The sequence below is a fragment of the Myotis daubentonii genome, chromosome 15 (genome assembly GCF_963259705.1).
Source record: "Myotis daubentonii chromosome 15, mMyoDau2.1, whole genome shotgun sequence".
Classification (NCBI taxonomy): Eukaryota; Metazoa; Chordata; class Mammalia; order Chiroptera; family Vespertilionidae; genus Myotis; species Myotis daubentonii.
The window spans coordinates 59,302,142-59,320,518 of NC_081854.1; the positions used below are offsets into that span (position 1 = coordinate 59,302,142).

The window sequence follows — 18,377 nt, forward strand, 5'->3', positions numbered from 1 at the left end:
CAGGGCGGAAGGGGCGGAGCTGGGGGCGGAGCTCGCCAATAACCTCGGCACAAGCGCTGCCGCGAGCGCGCGAGCTCCCCCGCGACCCTCACTCCGCGGCCGTGACAGGCCCTCCAGCCGGCCCGCCCCCCGCCCCGCCCCTCGCGCCAACCGACACGCCTCCCTCCTCACGCGGCCCTGCCCCTGCGCGCCCCTCCGGTCCCGCCTCCGGGAGCCGAGCGGAGCCGAGCGGCGGGTCGGGCGGGACGAGCGAGCACAGTCCGGCTGAGCGGCCGAGAGCTCCGGGCCCGAGCAGGACCCGCGGCGCCGAGCAGCCGAGCCGAGCGGGCCCGAGCGCAGCCGGGTGGAGCCGAGCGGAGCCGAGCGGGGCGCAGCGCAGGGGCGGCCGCCATGAAACGGGACCGGCTCGGCCGCTTCCTGTCGCCTGGGGCGGCGGGGCCGCGCAGGGGCTCGGGCGGCAGCTGCGGCGGCGGCCGGACCCGGGGCCGCCCCTCCCGCGGCAGGCCGAGCGGGGACGAGGCGCCCGTGGTGGCCGCCCGGCTGGGCTGGGGGCCGGCGCGGGCCTGCGGGGACGCGGGCGAAGACGGCGCCGACGAGGCAGGTGGGTTCCGCCGGCCCGTGACCGTGGCCCGGGCCTCTTCCCGGCGCCCTTGGGCCGCTGGAGGCGGGCGGAGCCTTCACGGCGCCCGCGCGGGTGCGGTTTCGCAAGCGCCGACCCCGCCTGCCCACGGAGCCCGCGGTGGCCGCTCAGCCCTGCGGGCGGAGGGGCCTGGCCTTGGCCCCTGTCCGCGCCGCGTCTGCAGCCCGAGGTCCTTGCAGAGCCCCAGCCTCAGCCGCCGCTCGTTCGCTCAGAACCGGTGGGTGCGGCGCGGCGCGGACGGGGGCCGCTGGCCGGGGCCGGTGCCTTCGCCCTCGCGTGGCGGACGGACCCCGCCCGGCGGGAGGAGCTGGGAGCCCCCGTCCTCCTCCGCTGGTCGCGGGATGACGCTTCCAGCTCCCTTTAGGAACTTACACGGCTGTGCAGGCGTTCATTTATTTTAAAAACATTCGTTAAGAGTTTTCTTTGGGAAAAAGTTTCTACTGAGCTACCGTTGATATGTCACATGTTAGCTTCAGATGCGCAGCGTCATTGACATCTGTCAGTGTTGTGACAGGAACGCAGTGTCCAGTTGACATCCATCATCTCGCAATGGCAGCTCTTTTTTTATGCTGAGAACTTTCAGGCTCTGCTCTCAGCACGTTCCGCGCGTACAGTGCAGCGCCGCGAATTAGTCACCAGGCCGCACACCATTCCTTCTTTAATCGGTGGGAGTTGGTACTTTTTAAAAGGTTATTTTTTTATTGATCTCAGAGAGGACGGGGGAGGGAGCAGATGGAGACATCGATGCGGAGTTGACTTGTGCGTGTGGCCGAAGATAGTGGTCCGGTGTCATCTTTCGCCTGTGGCTTTCCAGTTCCCCCACACCATTGTGTGTTCTGGGCGCCCTGCTCATACACTAATTGACCCTGTGTGCACCGGTTTGTTTCTGGGTCCTCTGTCCTCCTGTTATGTGTCTGTTTTTATGCCAAAGCTACACGGTTTTGATCACTTTCGCTTTGTAATACAGTTTGAAATAAGGAATTGTGATGCCTCCCGCTTTGGCTCTTTGGGGTCTCTTCTGGTCCCGTGTACATTTTAAGATTGTTAGTTCTATTTAGTTAGCAGTGCTGTTGGACCTGGCTGGATAGCTCAGTTGGTTCGAGCGTTGTCGTCCTGAAACATTAGGGTTCAGGTTCAGTCCCCCGTCAGGGTGCTTACAGAAGGCAACTGGCCCGATATTTCTCACATTGATGTTTCTCTCTCCCCTCCCCCTTCCTCTCTCTCTAGAATCAATGAAAAATATTTCATCAGGTGAGGATTTAAAAAAAGGAATCAACCAATGAATGTAAAATAAGCAAAACAAATCGATGTTTCTCTCTCTCTGCCCTTCCCCCTTTCCTCTCTCTCAAAATCAGTTTTTACAATGCTATTTGAATTTTGATAGGGATAGTGTTGAATCTTAGATGGCTTTGGGTAGTGTGAACATTTTAACAATAATGAATTCTTTAAGTTCACAGAATACTTTTTTATTTATTTGTATCTTCAATTTCTTTCATCAGTGTCATAGTTTTCGGTGTACAGGTCTTCCACCATCTTGGCTAAATTTATTCCTGAGTATTTACTCTTCTTGATGCAATTGGAAATTGGATTGTTTCCTTAATTTCTCTTCCTGATAGTTTGTTCCGACTGGTTTTTGCACATTGACTTTGTATCCTTTACTGTGACCTGCCTGGCCACGGGGCTCCCCTCCTGGAGCTGTGTCTGGCCTGGCCTGACTCACGGTCTCCTGTGCTTGCCCAGGAACAGGCCGGGCTCTTGCCATGGGGCACTGCCGCCTCTGCCACGGGAAGTTCTCTGCAAGGAGCCTCCGCAGCATCTCCGCCCAGGCACCTGGGCAGATCTCAGAGAGACCACCCCCAGGGGAGCGCGTGTTCGTCAGGGACTTCCAGCACCTGCTGGGGGTGGCCGTCCACCAGGACCCAGCTTTGTCTCAGTTTGTCTGCAAGAACTGCCACGCCCAGTTCTACCAGTGCCACGGCCTCCTCCAGTCCTTCCTGCAGAGAGTCAACGTGTCCCCGATGGGCCCCCGGAAGCCCTGCACACAGTAGGCGCTCCCTCCTTTGTTCATTTGGGGGTGCTCAGGTTAAGTCCCCGGTGTACTGTGCGGTTCTCGGCACAGGAAGTGCCTGGTGGGAACCTGTGCAGTGGGGGAGCCATGGTGCGGTGGCAGTGGACACGTGGAAGCCCCAGAGCGACTGGTGTGGGAGGTGAGGGCCGAGAAGGCTCTGAGCGTCAGGAGACAGCATGGCGGGGCAGGGGCAGCTCCATGTGGGAGAGCCGGTAAAGGGAGCGAGCCTACTCCCCACTTGCTGCGGGCCCCACTCACGTCCATGCTGCTTCTTTGCAGGGTGGGTGCCCAGCCCCCAACAGAGGCCGAGGAGGGAGCGTGTCTGGGTGAGTGTCCCCGTCCCTGGAGTGTGGGGTATAGGTGGGTTCCCGTGCACTGGGTGCTGACCAGCCAGGGGACTGCTGTCTGTGCCTTTCCTCAGTGGACCTGATCACGTCAAGCCCGGAAGGTCTGCGTGGCCTGGTGGGGTGGGTGCATGGACACGCGGCCAGCTGCGGGGCCCTGCCCAGCCTCCAGAGGACGCTGTCCTCCGAGTACTGCGGTGTCATCCAGGCCGTGTGGGGCTGCGACCAAGGCCACGACTACACCATGGACGCCGACCCCAGCTGCGGGGCTCTCCTGCTGGACAGTGCATTGTCGGTCAAGTGGACGTGGGACAAGGAGACAGCCCCCCGGCTCACCCAGCATCGGAGGTCCAACCCCACTGGGGCTACCCCTCCGCGCTCCCAGGGCGGAGCGACCACAGCCTGGGCTGAGACGGAGACGCTGTCCAACACGGACGTGGTCCAGCCCCCTTCCGATGGCAGCCCTGTGGGGCCTGGGCCGAGCCCCCTGCCTCAGTCAAGCCTGCCCCCAAGTGGGGCCCCAGGTAGGAGCGTCTCTGGGCTGTTAGACCAGGATTCCTACCCCTGAGCCAGCAGGGCCCTCGCAGGAAGTGGATGTCTGCACGTGTGGGCAGTGGTGGCGGAGTCTTGTGGGCATCTGGCGGCAGGGAGGGCTGAGACCCGGTGCTGGCCCTGCCTGTGAGGCGCACGCCTCTGCTATCCCGCCTCACCGCCTGCTCCGGCCAGGGGAGGAGGGAGGAAGAATGGGGCCTTGTTGCAGGGGGTGGGGGAAGAGGACAGCTGTGCCTGAGGCTTTTTTGGGTCATTTCCTGGGCCTCAGCCAGCACCCTAGTGACACCCCAGTGGGACGTGTGGACAGGCTCCTTCGCTGTGTGGTGAGGGAAACAGGCCCTTGGGTGGTGCAGTGGGCCAGGCCGGCTCCTGCCTGTCAGCTGCCATGTGTGCCCGTCTGCAGTGGGCGCTCGGCCACTCGAGTGCGAGTCCTTTCAGAAAGTGCCACTCCCAGGATGGCTCGGAGCGGGCGATGCTCAGGCTGGAGGAAGCGGGGACTGTGCGGAGGGCCCTTAGGGCTGCACGGCTCTTTAAACTGTGCACGCGATCCATTCATGACGTGTGAGTCGTCCCCCCTGAAACAGCTGGATCGGAACCTCGGGAGGAGGTCGGCAGCTGTGACTGTCGCTGGGTATCGGGGGCTCAGTGCTGCCTGTGCTGGACACGGGTGGCCTGTGAGGTTGGCAGTGTTGGGACCTTGTGGGGGATGGAGCTGGGAGGTGGGTGGGATGTGAGGCTGGAGGACCCCAGGCTCACAAGGAAGGCTCTGTCGTCAGGCGGCCATGCCTCCTTGCTGGGAGCCCTGCCTACGCACCAGTTGGTAACAGGAGCCTTGTTCTTTGTTTCTCAGGGCAGTTGGGTGAGAAGCAGCTTCCATCTTCAACCTCGGATGATCGGGTAAAAGACGAGTTCAGTGACCTTTCTGAGGGGTGAGAGAAGAGTGGGTTTAAACAGCCTAAAATTTCTCCTTGGAGAACCAAACTCTCCCATCCTAGGGGCTCGCTGTCCATGTCCTGGCCAGGGGTGCTTCCAGGCTTCTCGGTCCTGATTCGGGGCTTCCTGGGTCCCAGAGGGCACCCCGCTGATGCAGCTGCCAGGCAGCGGGACCTGCGTGTGCAGAGCTCCTGGGAGGGCCCCGGGGGCACCCTCTGCTGCTGCCCCTGGTCTGCTTCAGGCCTTAGTTCTGTGCTGCCCCCATGTTCCTCGAGCAGAGGACGCAGCCTCTGGCCCTGTCGTGGCACGAGTGTGACGGGGGCTGTCTACTTCCTGCCCCCCTGCCGCTGAGCCAGGCACCTCAGACCCTTCCAGCCTGACCCCACTAGCTGTGGCTGGAAGGCAGGGGCACCCTTGTCCGTAGAGTAGGACAGTTTCAGTGCAGCTCCAGTGGGGCACCAGTGGCCAAGGTGCCGGAAGAACCCGAGGGTATGTGCTAGAAACACCCCGGGACCAGGCGTGGCCGGGCGTCTTGCAGCCTCGAGCCGTTCTGTCCGACGGGTGGCGGCCGAAGGGGAAGGCCATGGCGAGCCAACAGAGTGAACAGTGATTCATACTTGAGGGCGAAGGTTACAGGCAGAGCTTTTTCTGGCCTTTGTGACCTTTGAAATGGCTGTCAGCTGACCTGTCAGTTGGACAGGTGCTCACAGGGTGAGTGAGGGCTGTTCTGAGCGTCCACTCAGAAGCCCACCACCTCTGGGGTCTTCACACCCACCTGGGGCCTCCTTGGAGAGGTTCCTTCTGAGTTTGGGGTCCTGATGTGAGGAGAGCATGGAAGGAGATGGGGTAGATATTGGGGGCTTTTAGGTTTCTTTCAGTCTTTTCAGAACTAAAACATGGACTGTGGGGATCTGTATGGTGTCTGCAGGCAGGAAGTCGCATCGGATCTGTCACCCACCCAGAGCTTTGCTAAAGGCTCTCTCTTCTGTCCTAGGGACTTCCTGAGTGAAGACGACAATGACAAGAAGCAGAACACCCAGTCCTCAGATGAGTCCTTTGAGCCTTACCCAGAAAAGAAGTAAGTGGGTCTTGGTGCAAGGCCTGGGGCTGGTGTCCATCGGGGAGCTGGATGCTGGATGTCTGTGCTCCCCGCACATGGTGTTTTGGATCGGCCTGCCAAGCCCAGTGCAGTGTGGCTTCTGAGGGAGCTGAGGCCTCCCCAGGACAGCTCTGGGCCCTGGCCTCAGTGTCATTCGTGAGGGAGCTGACGTCCAGGTGAGGATGGCAGGAGCCCGTGGGCATGACCCAGCCTCATTTTGGAGCTCTTTGCCTGCCTTGTGCCAGTCCTGCTCACGGCCACACCACCCGGCCAGCCTCTGATTCCTGCTCTAGGTGCTGAGTCTCTGGGGTTGGACTCAGCCCTGCACTTGTTCACAGCTCTGCCTCAGGCACCGATTTCTATGCCACTTCCTTGTTGGGGAGCTTCTGTGACCTTGTGTTGACCTTCTCTTTTCAAGGACTTGTCTCTGCAGGTAGAACGTAGGGTCCTGGCAGGAAGGGATGATTTTTATTTGTGTCACTTTCTTCCCAACCCTGTGCCCAGGAACCCCCAAACCCCTGCAGTGTCGATGCCCGACATGGGCACTGTCCTTCAGCGTTTCACAGCACAGTGAAACAAGCACACACCATCAGCCAAGAAAACGCAGAGACAGATTGAGAAGCAATCACGAGTTCTTTTCCTTGAAGTTCTGACATGGGTTACGGAGAAACAGGACAATAGGCAGCTCTGGGGAGACATCAGTCAGTGTGCAGCCCTGAGGCTCCCCACCCCCACCCCCAGCTGTCCCATCCACCTGTGAAACCCACAGGCTCCCTGAAGCCTCCTGCTCTCTGCAAATGTAGTCCAGGGTGGGCGGGAAATGGCAAATTACCTGTCAGTGCAGCCGACAGGTGCCATGCCACTCAGAAGAGGGTAGAGGCCAGTGATTGGGACATGCAGCCAGGTTCAAAGCACAGTTACTTGAGACAAGGAGAGAAGCCTGCGCAGTCATCAAAAAGGTTCTTTTAATCTTCTCATTAAAGGGAGGACAACTATTTATAACCCTTCTTTACAATTTGTGGTAACATACACAGTTTGCCATTTTTAAGTTCAGTGGCATTAAGTACATTCACAATGTTGTGCAACAATCACCACTATTTACAAACTTGTCACCACCCCGAGCAGAACCTCTGTACACATTAAGCAATGACTTCCCTGTCCTCCCCCAGGCCCTGACAACCTCTAGTCTAGGGACCTCAGTGGGATTATATTTGTCCTTTTGTGACTGGCTCCTTTTGAGATTTACCATATTATAGCCCGAGTCGGAGCTTAACCACATCTTGGGTTGTTTTCACCTTTTGGTTATTGTGAATAATGCTCTGAACACTGAGGTACAGTCATCCTAATGGGTGGAAGTGGTACCTCATTGTTAATTTGCTTTGCATTTATCTAATGATTAGTGATGTTGAGCATCTTTTCACATTTTTTTTTAAAGAGAAAAAACATCAATTTGTTCTACTTATCTATGCATTCATTGATTGACTTTTGTATGTGCCCTAACTGGGATAGAACCTGTAACCCTGGATTATCAGGACAACACTCTAACCAACTGAGCTACTCGGCCAGTGCCACGTGTATGCTTATATCTTCTTTGGAGAAATGCCCTCCAAGTCCTTTGCCTATATTTTAATTGGGTTGTCTTTTTGCTATTGAGTTATAAGGTAGTTTTTCCTGTTCAGTGGGTCATCTATTTCACTCTCTTGGTCGTGTCATTTGGTGTGCAAAAGTTAGGATTTCGAAGTCCAGTTTACCTATTTTTACTTTTGCTGCCTGTGCTTTTGTGTCATATTTAAGAAACCATTGCCAAGTCCAAGATCATGAAGACTTACTGCTGTTTTCTTCCAAGAGCTTTGTAATTTTAGCTCATATTCCGGCCTTTGATCTGAGCTAACTTTTGTATGTAGTGTACATTAGGGGTAGTTTCTTTCTGCGTGTAGATGTTGTTTCCCAGCACCTTTGTTGGAGACTGTCCTTTCCCTGTAGAATAATCTGGGCACTCTTTTTTTTTTTTTTTTTAAATATATTTTATTGATTTTTTACAGAGAGGAAGGGAGAGAGAGATAGAGAGTTAGAAACATCGATGGGAGAGAAACATCGACCAGCTGCCTCCTTCACACCTCGTACTGGGGATGTGCCGGCAACCCAGGTTACATGCCCTTGACCGGAATCGAACCCGGGACCTTTCAGTCCGCAGGCCGACGCTCTATCCACTGAGCCAAACCGGTTTCGGCTAATCTGGGCACTCTTGTTGAAAATAGTTGATTGTACTTTTGAGGGTTTATTTCTATCCTCTTAATTCTATTCAATTGGTCTACGCATCTGTCTTTATGCAAGCACCACAGTTTCGATTATTGTAACTTCGTAGCAAATTTTGTATTCAGGAAGTTGAGTCCTCCCATCAGTTTTTCAAAATTGTTTGGCTATTTGGGTCCCTTGAAATTCAACGTGAAATTTTGGATTTTTTTTCCCCTACTAAAAACACCATTGGGATTTAGATAGAGATTAAATCTGTAGTTTGCTTTGGGAGAAGCATTGCCATCTTAATAGTCTTCTAATCCATGAATATGGGATGCCTTTCCACTTATTTAGGCCTTTCATTTCTTTCATCAGTGTTTTGTAGTTTTCAGTGTATAAGTCATTCACTTCTTTGGTTAAGTTTATTTATTATATATTATTTTTGATGTGATTGCAAATGAATTTTCTTAATTTCCTTTTTGGGTTGTTGTTGTGTAGAAATAGAACTGGTGTTTGTGTGCTGATTTTGCACCCCACAACTTTGCTGATTTTATTTTGTATGGGGACTCTGTAGGGTTCTTTATATATAAAATCATGTCATCTGTGAATAGAGGTAATTTTCCTTCCTAATTTAGATGGCTTTTATTTTTTCTTGCCTAATCTCTCTGGCTAGGATATCCAGCATTATATTCTTGATCTCAGAGGGAACTTTTTAGTCTCTAACCATTGAAGATGATGTCAGCTATGGCTAGTCACATATGGCCCCAGGTGCTCCCTTCTATTTCTTTTTAACTTTATTTTAATTATAACATATTTATTGTTGAAAGTATTACAGATGCCCCCCCCCCCTTTTTTTTTAAAGATTTTTTATTTTTAGAGAGGAAGGGAGAGGGAGAAAGAAATATCAATTTGAGAGCGAAACATTGATGGGCTGCCTCATACACACCCTTAGGCATGTGCCCTGACCAGGAATCAAACCAGCCACCTTTTGGTGCACAAGAAGATGCCCAAATGAGCCACACCAGCCAGAGCTTCCTTCCATTTCTGACCGAGTTCCTTAAATGTCTGGGTCCAAAAAGGAAGACGTGTGTTCTCTAAACTTTTACTAGACCCTACCAGTCGCGCACCAAGTCCCATGATCCGCTCCGGCCCGTGGCAGAGCTGAATGGGGTGGCAGCTGGTGGAGTACGTAGAACACTCTTCCCAGAGGCAGCACTTGCCCCTCAAGGACTTCTGGTTGCTGTGAGTCTCCCATCAGGGTCCAAAGTTCCACAGCTGCTGGATCTGATCTTTCTTCTAGCTTAATGGTTGTTTTGGTCCAGGGACTGACCCCTAAAGCTTCTGTATTCCACCTTTTTCCATGGCGTCTCGGGTTTGGTTTTGATATTTAGAATAGGGTGTAAGACTGCAGTCCTAAAAACCCACTTCTGTAGTCATTGTCCCTGCACTTGGCCCTCCCATGGGGGCAGTACCGGGCATCTGCCTACTGAGTTGTTCTGGCTTTGGTGGCTGAGGGTCCAGTTCAGGGCACCCAGTTAGCACATAGACTGAAGCAGGCTAGCCCTGGAAGCTGAATCATATCGGAGAACATGAAGGAAAGTGAGACCCGTGTATAGAGGTCAGACCTATCACTGCATCTGATTTACCCCCCCCCCCCCCCCCCAGAGTCTCTGGTAAAAAGAATGGGAGCAAAGAGGTCAAGAAGCCTGAAGAACCAAAAATCCGAAAGAAGCCTGGCCCGAAGCCGGGCTGGAAGAACAAGCTGCGCTGTGAGAGGTGAGGCCGGGTGTGGGCTGCACGGCCGGGTGTGCGGCCAGGGCGGCAGCTCCATGGTGCCCTGTGTTTTAGGGAGGAGCTGCCCACCATCTACAAGTGCCCATATCAAGGCTGCACAGCTGTGTACCGAGGGGCTGATGGCATGAAGGTAAGGAAGGTGCTACTGAAGCCAGGGCAGGAGTCTGCGGGAGCAGGGGGAGGTGTCAGGCCCAGACTCACCCAAGGGTGCCCGTGAACCTGGGGAAATGGAGATGTGAAGCGACCCCGCCATTGCCATGCTGCGTGGGGGAGGATGAACCGGCCTTTGCTCTTGGGAAAGCACCCGTCTTGAGTGAGGGGTGGTGCACAGGGCTCAGAGGCGGCAGGTGCTGTGTGGTGGGTGAGCTGCTGTCCAGGCCCAGCCCAGCACTCAGGGCCTCACTGTTACCCCGCAGAAGCACATAAAGGAGCACCATGAGGAAGTCCGCGAGAGGCCCTGTCCCCACCCTGGCTGCAACAAGGTGTTCATGATTGACCGCTACCTACAGCGGCATGTGAAGCTCATCCACACAGGTGCTTCCCTGACCCCCTCATGGGAACAGCCCCCAGGGTCCCCATCTTGGCCTCGTGGGTACTGTGTTGTTCGTGGGCTGCAGTGTGGACAAGTCAGCTCAGTTGGTCAGTGTGGAACTGGCAGCAAAGAAATCCCTGTGCCTTTCTGTGCATGTATTGTGGTGGGTTTTTTAATTTTTTTTAAAAAGTCATGTTTTTGGGATAAGAAGCCACATGCATTGTAGAAATGGTGAGACAAAGGCTCAGATGCAGCCACCACCGTCAGCTCAAGGGCCACCACTTCTCTCTGTCACAACCTGGGCTGATAGATGCATCATGTTCATGGTGTGACCCACACCACCCACGTCAGGAAACACAGGAACCACACATACTCCTACTGTCCAGGATCGGATCGGTTGTATAGTTTGACCATTTGGTTTTTGTTCAAGAGTCTAAGAAACTGACTTCCAGGATGGGGGCTCCCCTGGGGGTCCCATGTGGAGTGGCAGTACCTGAGACCTTGTGATGTGGCTCCTCTGAGAATCTGTGCTCAAGCAGGTAGAGGGCCTTCCAAGACGTTTAAGAAAACTGGCTTCCACCATGCAGTGGATTTAGAAGAAGCTCCAGACATGGGTTGCAGGGCTCCGCTAATGATTTGTATGAAAATTGTCTCTCATCTGAGTAAAGTCAGGTCAGCAAGGTCCCCTGCTTGGGCACTGAGTGTAGAAAGCCCGGAAGGTGGGCCTTCTGGGGCCTGTGCTCACCTGTCTCTCCTCAGAGGTGCGGAACTACATCTGTGATGAGTGTGGACAGACCTTCAAGCAGCGGAAACACCTCCTTGTCCACCAGATGCGGCACTCGGGAGCCAAGCCTCTGCAGTAAGTGTGACCTGGGGTCTCCTGGTGGCCACACAGGCACCCAGATCCTTGCTCACTCCCCCTGTCCCCTAGGTGTGAAGTCTGTGGGTTCCAGTGCCGGCAGCGGGCATCCCTCAAGTACCACATGACCAAACATAAGGCTGAGACTGAGCTGGACTTTGCCTGTGACCAGTGTGGCCGGCGGTTCGAGAAGGCTCACAATCTTAACGTGCACATGTCCATGGTCCACCCTCTGACGCAGACCCAGGACAAGGCCCTGCCCCCGGAGCCATCGCCCAGGACCACAGAGGGCCAGGCTGTGAAGCCTGAGCCCACCTGAGGGTGCTCAGCACCTGAACTCAGCAGGTGGTAGGTGGGGTGGAAGGACGCCTTTATAGTTCCTCCCATGAGACCTGAAGGCACAGCTTGGCTCGCTCGGAGAGACCCCATGCTGGACCTCACCCCTGTGCTGGAAGGTGGGGGGGCAGTGCAAGGCCGAGGTAGCCTTTCTGCATCCATTCTGGGACCAGCAGTTTATTTTCCTATGAACATGGACTTGGGGCCAGACACAAATTTTGAAGAGTCCTGTTCCTCACGCAAGCAGCCACGGAGGTTTGTAATCCACTTTTTCGTGCAACAAGAGCTCCACGTCATGCTCGTAATAAATTATTTACAAAGGAGCAGTGCGTGTGCGGGTCCAGTCAGAAGAGGCAGGGCTCCTGGGAGAGGCCAGTGTCCCGCACGTCCCGCTGCCTGCTCAGGAGCGCAGCACTCACTTCGGGGTCACAGTCTTCACGAGTGGCCAGCAGCTGCAAGAAAACACCATGCTCAGTGCGGCACAGCCCCAACACCAAGGCATGGGGGGGAACTGGTGACCAGAGCTGACCAGAAAGTGGCCATGTGTTGGGCCTCCGCATCCTCACACTTGCATAGTGATTTGGATTATACACAAACACCATGGGGAGAAAACACCACGGGGAACACTTAAGCGTTACCTCTGCCATGTTAGAGAAGCTCTTTCTGGAGCACCGAGGTATTGATTGCAGCAGAAAAAGACGAGCTTTTGTGATCAGGCCGACAGGGCAGCCCTAGAGAGAACAGAGCCACAGTCAGGTGCCCACATGTGTGCCAGGAGGGGTCCTCACCTGAGAGCTTGCCACGTGGGCCCGTGGGATGTGCCCTCTGCCCCTTGGGTTGTAGGAGGTGGGCCCGTGGGATGTGCCAATTGCCCGGACAGCCCACCCTTTCACCTGCCTGGCCCTGGAGCTCCTGAGTCCTGCTGGCCAGAGTCGAGAGTACACCTGTCTCCCCAGCTACGAAGAGGCCAAGCAGCTTGAGATACATGTCCACTGCAATGTGCAGGAAGGCATCATTCTGGGTGAGGGCGTCTTCGTCAAAGTAGGAGAGGAGGCTGATGGCGAGACTAGATGTCAGGTGACAACAAGACCTCCCAGAGAAGGACAGTTGGCACAGGAAGTTCCAGGCCACCTCTGCCATCTGGAGGGAGACCCACTGTGGTCTGACCAGAACAGGGAGTTACCTGTAGAAGGCGACTGGCAGCAGCCTGACATGCTGGTCCGGGGCCAGGAGGAGGAGGAGGTGACCCAGGCCGGCATCTACAACCCAAGGGGCTCAGTCAGCCCTGATTGCCCCCCCCCCCCCCAGGACCGGTGTCTTCAGAGGACCTTGTGTACCTTTGTGGGCCAGGCAGGTGGACCCCACATGATAGTCAGTGCCACCCTGGGGTCCTTGGTGCTCCACTAAATTCTTTTACAGGCTTTTGTCCTGATGAAAATGTAGGGTTTATATGCTTTGCAAGAAGATAACTATTTGAAAATTGCTTCTGAAGAGACTCAAATGTCAAAAGCCACAGTCGGACCCTGCTGGGTCAGCTGCGCTCCTAGCCAATGGCGGATGACTAGAGGCCATTGGCTATCAGGTCTCAGTGGATTTCTTACCTGTCTCTGTCAACCGAAAGAGCGGCAGCCAGGGCACCTTCCTCTTCTCCAAACACCCCAAGATCTCGGCACAAATGTCCAAAGCCGTCAGGCAGTTGCCAGCCTGTGACCCACAGAAGAGGAAGAATGACTCGGACAGCGGTGGCTGCAGAGCTGAATGTTCTTGCTGGGTTCAGGCTGGGCATGTGGGGAAGAGGGACGACCCTCTTCACAGAAGGGAGCCTTTCCTTGTTACAGAGCGTGTCGCTCAAGGCCTCTGATGGAGGGAACGCCGGCAGGAGGAGGTGGCCAGGGACCCTGGGGCCCAAGAGCTGAAGTAAGACATCAAAACAAAGGCCAAGGCCGAGGAGCTCCTACTCCAGTGAGCACAGGACTCCCCCCCCGCCAACCCCCCGACCCAGGAGGGCTGGGCCCCCGAGGACCTGCAGCTTCCAGAACCTGGGGAAGAACCCTGACACATGAGGGATAACATACGTGTGGGGTCAGGTATGTCGACAGCAGGCCCATCAAGGAAAAGAAAAACAGGACAACCAGCAGCTGCAAATACAAACAGGGACACTTGCAACGTGAAGTCACCCGTGCTGTCCCCACAGCGCAGTCCTAGGTGTGGAATGCAGCATTCCTCACCACCACTTACAGGCCCAGGACACAAACTTTTCCTCTAAGTGGATCTTCTCAGAAAGAAAAATTCCCACGTTTAAGCAGAAATTAATTGTGTAAAATGATTACTGACTGATCATTGTTATGCTCGTCTTTAAACCAGGCTATTGCCAGGGGTCTCCCTGGTGTGTGTGTCCCCACCACAGGTAGCTTATCTGTGCAGTGAGCCACCAGCTCAGCCTCGTTCCCTGGCTTTGTGTCCAGAAATGTTTGTAAAACTCTGGTGGTAAACCCACAGGCTACATCCCGCCTCTCTGACCCTGACCGCAGGCACACCCAGGCTGGATGGCACCTCTGTGGACCCTGTCCTCTCCCCTTGGTCAGGCCTGTCACCAGGCCTTCCAACAGAACCACCTGAAAACAATCATGGAAGAATCTTATTTGTAGGTTTTTTACTTTATTAATCACCAAAAATAGATTGGCTCAGCAACTGATTTAGTTGTCCAGCAGGTGGACACGTGCTGAGCTGACAGGTGGCCTCGAGTGCCCTGGCTACAGACGGTCCCACAACTCCCAGTAGGGACATTTCAAGGTGCCAGCCTGGACTCAGAGCACCTGCCCTCCACCTGCCCTGTCTCTCGGCCTGTGCCTAACTGTGGTGCATGTGAACCTAGGGTGTGGAAATGGACACCAGGTTCCACTGGACAGTTGACAGCCCTGCCTGGGGTTGTGATGTGAATAAGAAAAAGATCAATGAAAGCACTTCAAAAATGAAACTAAGATATTCTTTTTACTAATAAACTTGAGAGTCAAAGTCTTATGAAATCTTAAACTCAGCAAATTTTACTTTCAAATAAAGTGTCAGAATCTCCAAACTTCCTGTCTGTGCTTGGGAAAGCTCAGTCATTAGGTGAGCTCTGAGAAACACCACTGACCAGAACACTGACAGCGGGCCTGCTGGGGAGGGAGAGAGAAGAGCTGTCCTTGCCTCCTCCGTGGGGCAGCGCAGCTTCTCCAGGCCTCTCCTCAGACTCCCTTGCCCAGCTTGTTGAATCGCAAAGTGCAGCGCAGCAGCAGAGACCCAGGCCGGGCCCGAGGTGGGGGCCACTGTGTCGGGGGACTCTGTGTCGGGGGACAGGAGGCTGGGAAGAAGAGAGATGTGTGTCATCACAGGAGCCTGTCAGTCAAGTCACCACTGAAAACCTAAGGTCCTTGTTCCCAAAACTGTCATAGTGCAGACCCACCCGCCTAGGGTGAGCCATGAGGGGCTCAGAGTCGGCAGAAACAGCCTGCAGAGCCCAAGCCTGTCATGGGCTCATCCTTGGTTTAGGGTCCAGTTTCTGGTTGCAGCATGCCTGTGCCCTGGACACAAGGCGCGGTAGGACCTGACCAGGGCACTGGTCCCAGTGCCTGAGCTGAGGCCCATGGCCCACAGTCTGCGGCTCGGACCCTGCTGACTGCAGTGCTGCTCAGAAAGGCTCTGCGGCAGGTGAAAACCAGGCTGGAAATTCATAATGGGGTGGAACGCACCATCTACTCTAGAGGGAGGTGGGTGGGCAGGACTTGCCTGCCTTGTTTCCTGAGCAGATTTTGAGCACCCCTGACCCTGCAGGGAGACGGGTGCACATCAGGGATAAAAACGCAAGTCACAGAAATGAAAGGCGGCTAGATGGGGACTTGAGATTCCTTTGATGACCTCACAGAACCCCACATCCAGCAGGATACTGGAGACCATTGGCCCAGCAGTCCCAGGAGAGTGGGTCAACCAGGTCACTCAGGCTCAGAAACCTGAGCAGGGTTTAACTGATTACTTAGGCTGAAATCGGTCTTTCCCAAAACATTCCTGAATTCTCACTCAGGGACCTGTCAGATCAGTTCTGCCGCTGAGTCCTGTAGCACCTGCCCACAAGGCACCCTGTGAACACCCTAAGGTATCCATGGAGATAACCCAGAGCACTTTCTCCCCACGCCCCACTGTCAGCACCCACCTGCGGGCAAACTGCCAGGCGTCACGCAGCCTCTGCAGCTCTCGGGGCAGCGGGCTCTGGAAGCACCTCCACCGACAGAGAAGCTCGGGCTCTAGGCGCAGCCACCACAACTGCCGGAGAGAAAGGTCACAAATCAACAGATCAGGGCCCTGAGGTTGGGGCAAGAGAGGTATGTCCACTCCACCAGCTGACACCACCCCCAGGCCGGCTCACATCTACCCAGCACTTCAGAAGGTCATGGGCAGCATCTCGTGCACTCCATCTCAGGAAGGCTCAGAGCCGTTCCGTGGGGCACCCTCATCTGCCTGTGCCAAGGACATGGTTGGAAGCCAGAAGCCTTGCCTAAAGAGGTGCCTGTGCGTGGGGTCGGCCACACTGTCCAATAGCTCAGCCAGTTCCCCAATATCCCCGCTGAGCAACACGGGACAGGTCACCCACTGAGCTACAGGGGAAACACCACCATTGCCTGTGAAGTAGCTCAAGTTCCATACTGTTAGTGTCAGAATCCCACCAGAGAGATGGAGAAGGGAGAGAGAAAGCTGTGTTAGGGTGCTAAGACAGCCAGCAACGGCACCCAAAGGTCCCACCCAAGGCCTCTGGCAGGGGCTGAGGTAGCCTCTGTTCATCCTGAGACAGCAGCCGAGACGGCAGATGCAGCGAACACAAAGTTACACCCACAGGAGAGCACAGACCGATACCGCCCAACCTCAGCCAACGCTGAACAGCAGGTGCTGAGCCAATGCCCAGGCACATGCCGGAAGGCTGCTCCTTCACACTTGCGTGTCCATGCTGCCCGAGGCAGGCGCAGGGTGGCAGCCAGGGGACCTGTCACCCCACCTGTGTCCTGACATATTCTCCCTACCCCCACTTCTCCCCAAGTTTTCTCTTGAATTATAGTAACTGGGATGAGATTTTAGTGGGGAACAGACAACACCTCCAGCAGGAGAGCTGGGCCTACCAGAGCAGAGGTTAAAACCAAGGGGCACTCGGTCTGACAGGCGGTCAGGATCTGGTTGGCTGTCAGGGCGGGGTCTCTGCTTCGTGAGCAGGCCTGGAGGAGCCCCTATAGAAGAGAATGTGCCAGAAGTTTAGCGGTTTGCATGTGAACCCAAGCCCTGAAAGACACTGTGGCTTCCCAGCAGCACCAGACACAAGGCTCCTGCACGGCCAGGTGGGAGGTAGAGGGAAAGGGAATTACCCTGAAGAAGTGGACGGTAACGTCGTGCGTCAGGGCACCTCCGTGGGAACCCAAGTTTCTCTGCAAAATAGTACAGGTCAGTGAGAGAGCAGCCAATGGTGGGAAAATGAGGATGGTGTCTGACAGGTGGAGGTGTGAAGACAGCTGCCTGTTCACAGCACCATCATGGACCCTGGAGGGCTGCCCCTGCTCACTGCCTCTTCACACTTCTCTGAGCAACACGATTTCCCCCCAGCCTGCCCGCTCTGGTGCCAACACAGGGGGTGGGGGGCCTCCAAGTGTCCGGGTACCCAGTGAGACAGGGGAGCAGCTCTGTGTACTGGATGGAGCCCTAGTTCAATCTCTAGTCATAGCTGTGCTTTTCCAAAAACTAGAAAAATATCTCCGGGGTAGAAGCTGTTCCCTGAAGTGAGCAGGGGGCACGTTTATTTGTCACCTTACTGACCCTCCAAGTAAGATCAGAGGCCCCTACACTGAGCCACCTGCAAAATGGAAGGAAACGGGGCCACCTGGTGGCAACAGTGTGGTCACAGCATCACTCAGAGTCAAAAATGGAAAGAGAGATGCATGGTGAGCGAATGGTTTGCAACATTCATGGGTCCAACAAGGCCGAGACGGTCTTGTGGAGGAGGGAGCGAGCCCCCGCCTGCATTCACTGGCCCGTGTTGGTGGTGGGTGAGGGCCTGCACACCCAGCTCCAGCCAACACGGCTCCACATCCCATGTGGTCAGGACCCGCCTGTGGCAATTACTAGTAGCTCCAATTGACCACAGACACAATCATGAATTCAGGACCAGCCCTGAGTGACCAGATCGCACCTCATCCCTGAGTCCCAAGGTCACCTGCATGGCACTTACCAGCTCAGAGTTGACCAAGTGGAAGAACTCAGCGCAGTCAGGGGTGGCTGGTTGTTCTGCCCGGGGGTTGCCGACAAGGACAGACGGAGGGAGTCCGAGGAGGATTCTTGGAGAAGAGGCAGTGCATCAAGGGTGGAGGCATCACCTAACTTTGCTTCTCGAGAACCTAGATCTCAAGGCTGCAAGGACCCTCCCAATTCACTCTTGGAATCAGAGTGTGGTCTGCAGCCCCCATTGTCCCCAGCCTGTGGCTGGCTGGAGCACATGAACCCTATGATAGACACTCAAAAGATGTGACCCAAAACCAAAATGTAAGTTACATAAGAAGCAGGGCACCAGTCTGACTAACTGGAGGGTTCCAGCATTTCATTCTCTGAGCACACAAGGTCTTCCTTCTTTTGACATGAGTTCTTTCCAACATTTTGATCCTGGGTCTGAGCAGAAAACTTTACTCCCAAGTGTTTTTCACATCTCCAGGCCCTGCTTCTCCACGGAACCCCAAGAAGCCACCACCACAGGCTGGGGAGCAGGGGGCTGAAAATGAATGACAGACTCCAGTGTTGTTACCTTTTGTACATGAGTAGCTCCCGCTGTCTCTGAAGTCGGGAAGCCGTGTCCCACCCGCCTGCCAAAGCCTGGAGCCGGCTGCGGAAAATCCTGAAGAGGAAGTGTCCCCGAGATGGAGCACGGCCGTGGGGCACCACCGGGCCCTGTTCCAGGTCAGCAGCCATCTCCTAGAGA

The 18,377-nt window shown here is 55.2% G+C and overlaps 2 protein-coding genes across 5 annotated transcripts in view; one reads left to right on the forward strand and one right to left on the reverse strand.

Moving 5' to 3' along the window:
- The first annotated feature begins 18 nt into the window (after nucleotides 1-18).
- Nucleotides 19-11,715, forward strand: ZNF276 (zinc finger protein 276). Of its 2 annotated transcripts, XM_059668177.1 has the most exons (12): nucleotides 19-601; nucleotides 1,868-1,891; nucleotides 2,381-2,684; nucleotides 2,988-3,034; nucleotides 3,130-3,576; nucleotides 4,455-4,533; nucleotides 5,532-5,615; nucleotides 9,537-9,647; nucleotides 9,720-9,795; nucleotides 10,082-10,199; nucleotides 10,957-11,056; nucleotides 11,129-11,715. In XM_059668177.1, exons 1-12 carry the CDS (start codon nucleotides 391-393, stop codon nucleotides 11,373-11,375), a joined length of 1,848 nt encoding a protein of 615 aa, XP_059524160.1. In that variant the 5' UTR covers nucleotides 19-390; the 3' UTR covers nucleotides 11,376-11,715. The 2 variants fall into 2 exon arrangements, with proteins under 2 accessions (XP_059524160.1, XP_059524161.1); XM_059668178.1 differs by lacking the exon at nucleotides 1,868-1,891 and having other exon boundaries at nucleotides 23-601.
- Nucleotides 11,706-18,377, reverse strand: part of FANCA (FA complementation group A) — a 39,599-nt gene continuing 32,927 nt past the window's right edge. For 2 of the 3 annotated variants that reach the window (XM_059668172.1, XM_059668171.1), the window contains 11 exons: nucleotides 18,204-18,370; nucleotides 17,637-17,742; nucleotides 16,780-16,839; nucleotides 16,540-16,644; nucleotides 15,582-15,691; nucleotides 14,582-14,735; nucleotides 13,468-13,530; nucleotides 12,994-13,096; nucleotides 12,576-12,651; nucleotides 12,290-12,446; nucleotides 11,737-12,123 (listed from right to left, as the gene is read on the reverse strand). In XM_059668172.1, the coding sequence (XP_059524155.1) occupies nucleotides 11,737-12,123; nucleotides 12,290-12,446; nucleotides 12,576-12,651; nucleotides 12,994-13,096; nucleotides 13,468-13,530; nucleotides 14,582-14,735; nucleotides 15,582-15,691; nucleotides 16,540-16,644; nucleotides 16,780-16,839; nucleotides 17,637-17,742; nucleotides 18,204-18,370 (1,488 nt within the window). Of the gene's footprint in view, nucleotides 12,124-12,289; nucleotides 12,447-12,575; nucleotides 12,652-12,993; nucleotides 13,097-13,467; nucleotides 13,531-14,581; nucleotides 14,736-15,581; nucleotides 15,692-16,539; nucleotides 16,645-16,779; nucleotides 16,840-17,636; nucleotides 17,743-18,203; nucleotides 18,371-18,377 lie in introns of all 3 variants that reach the window. The other variant, XM_059668173.1, reaches the window with a different exon arrangement.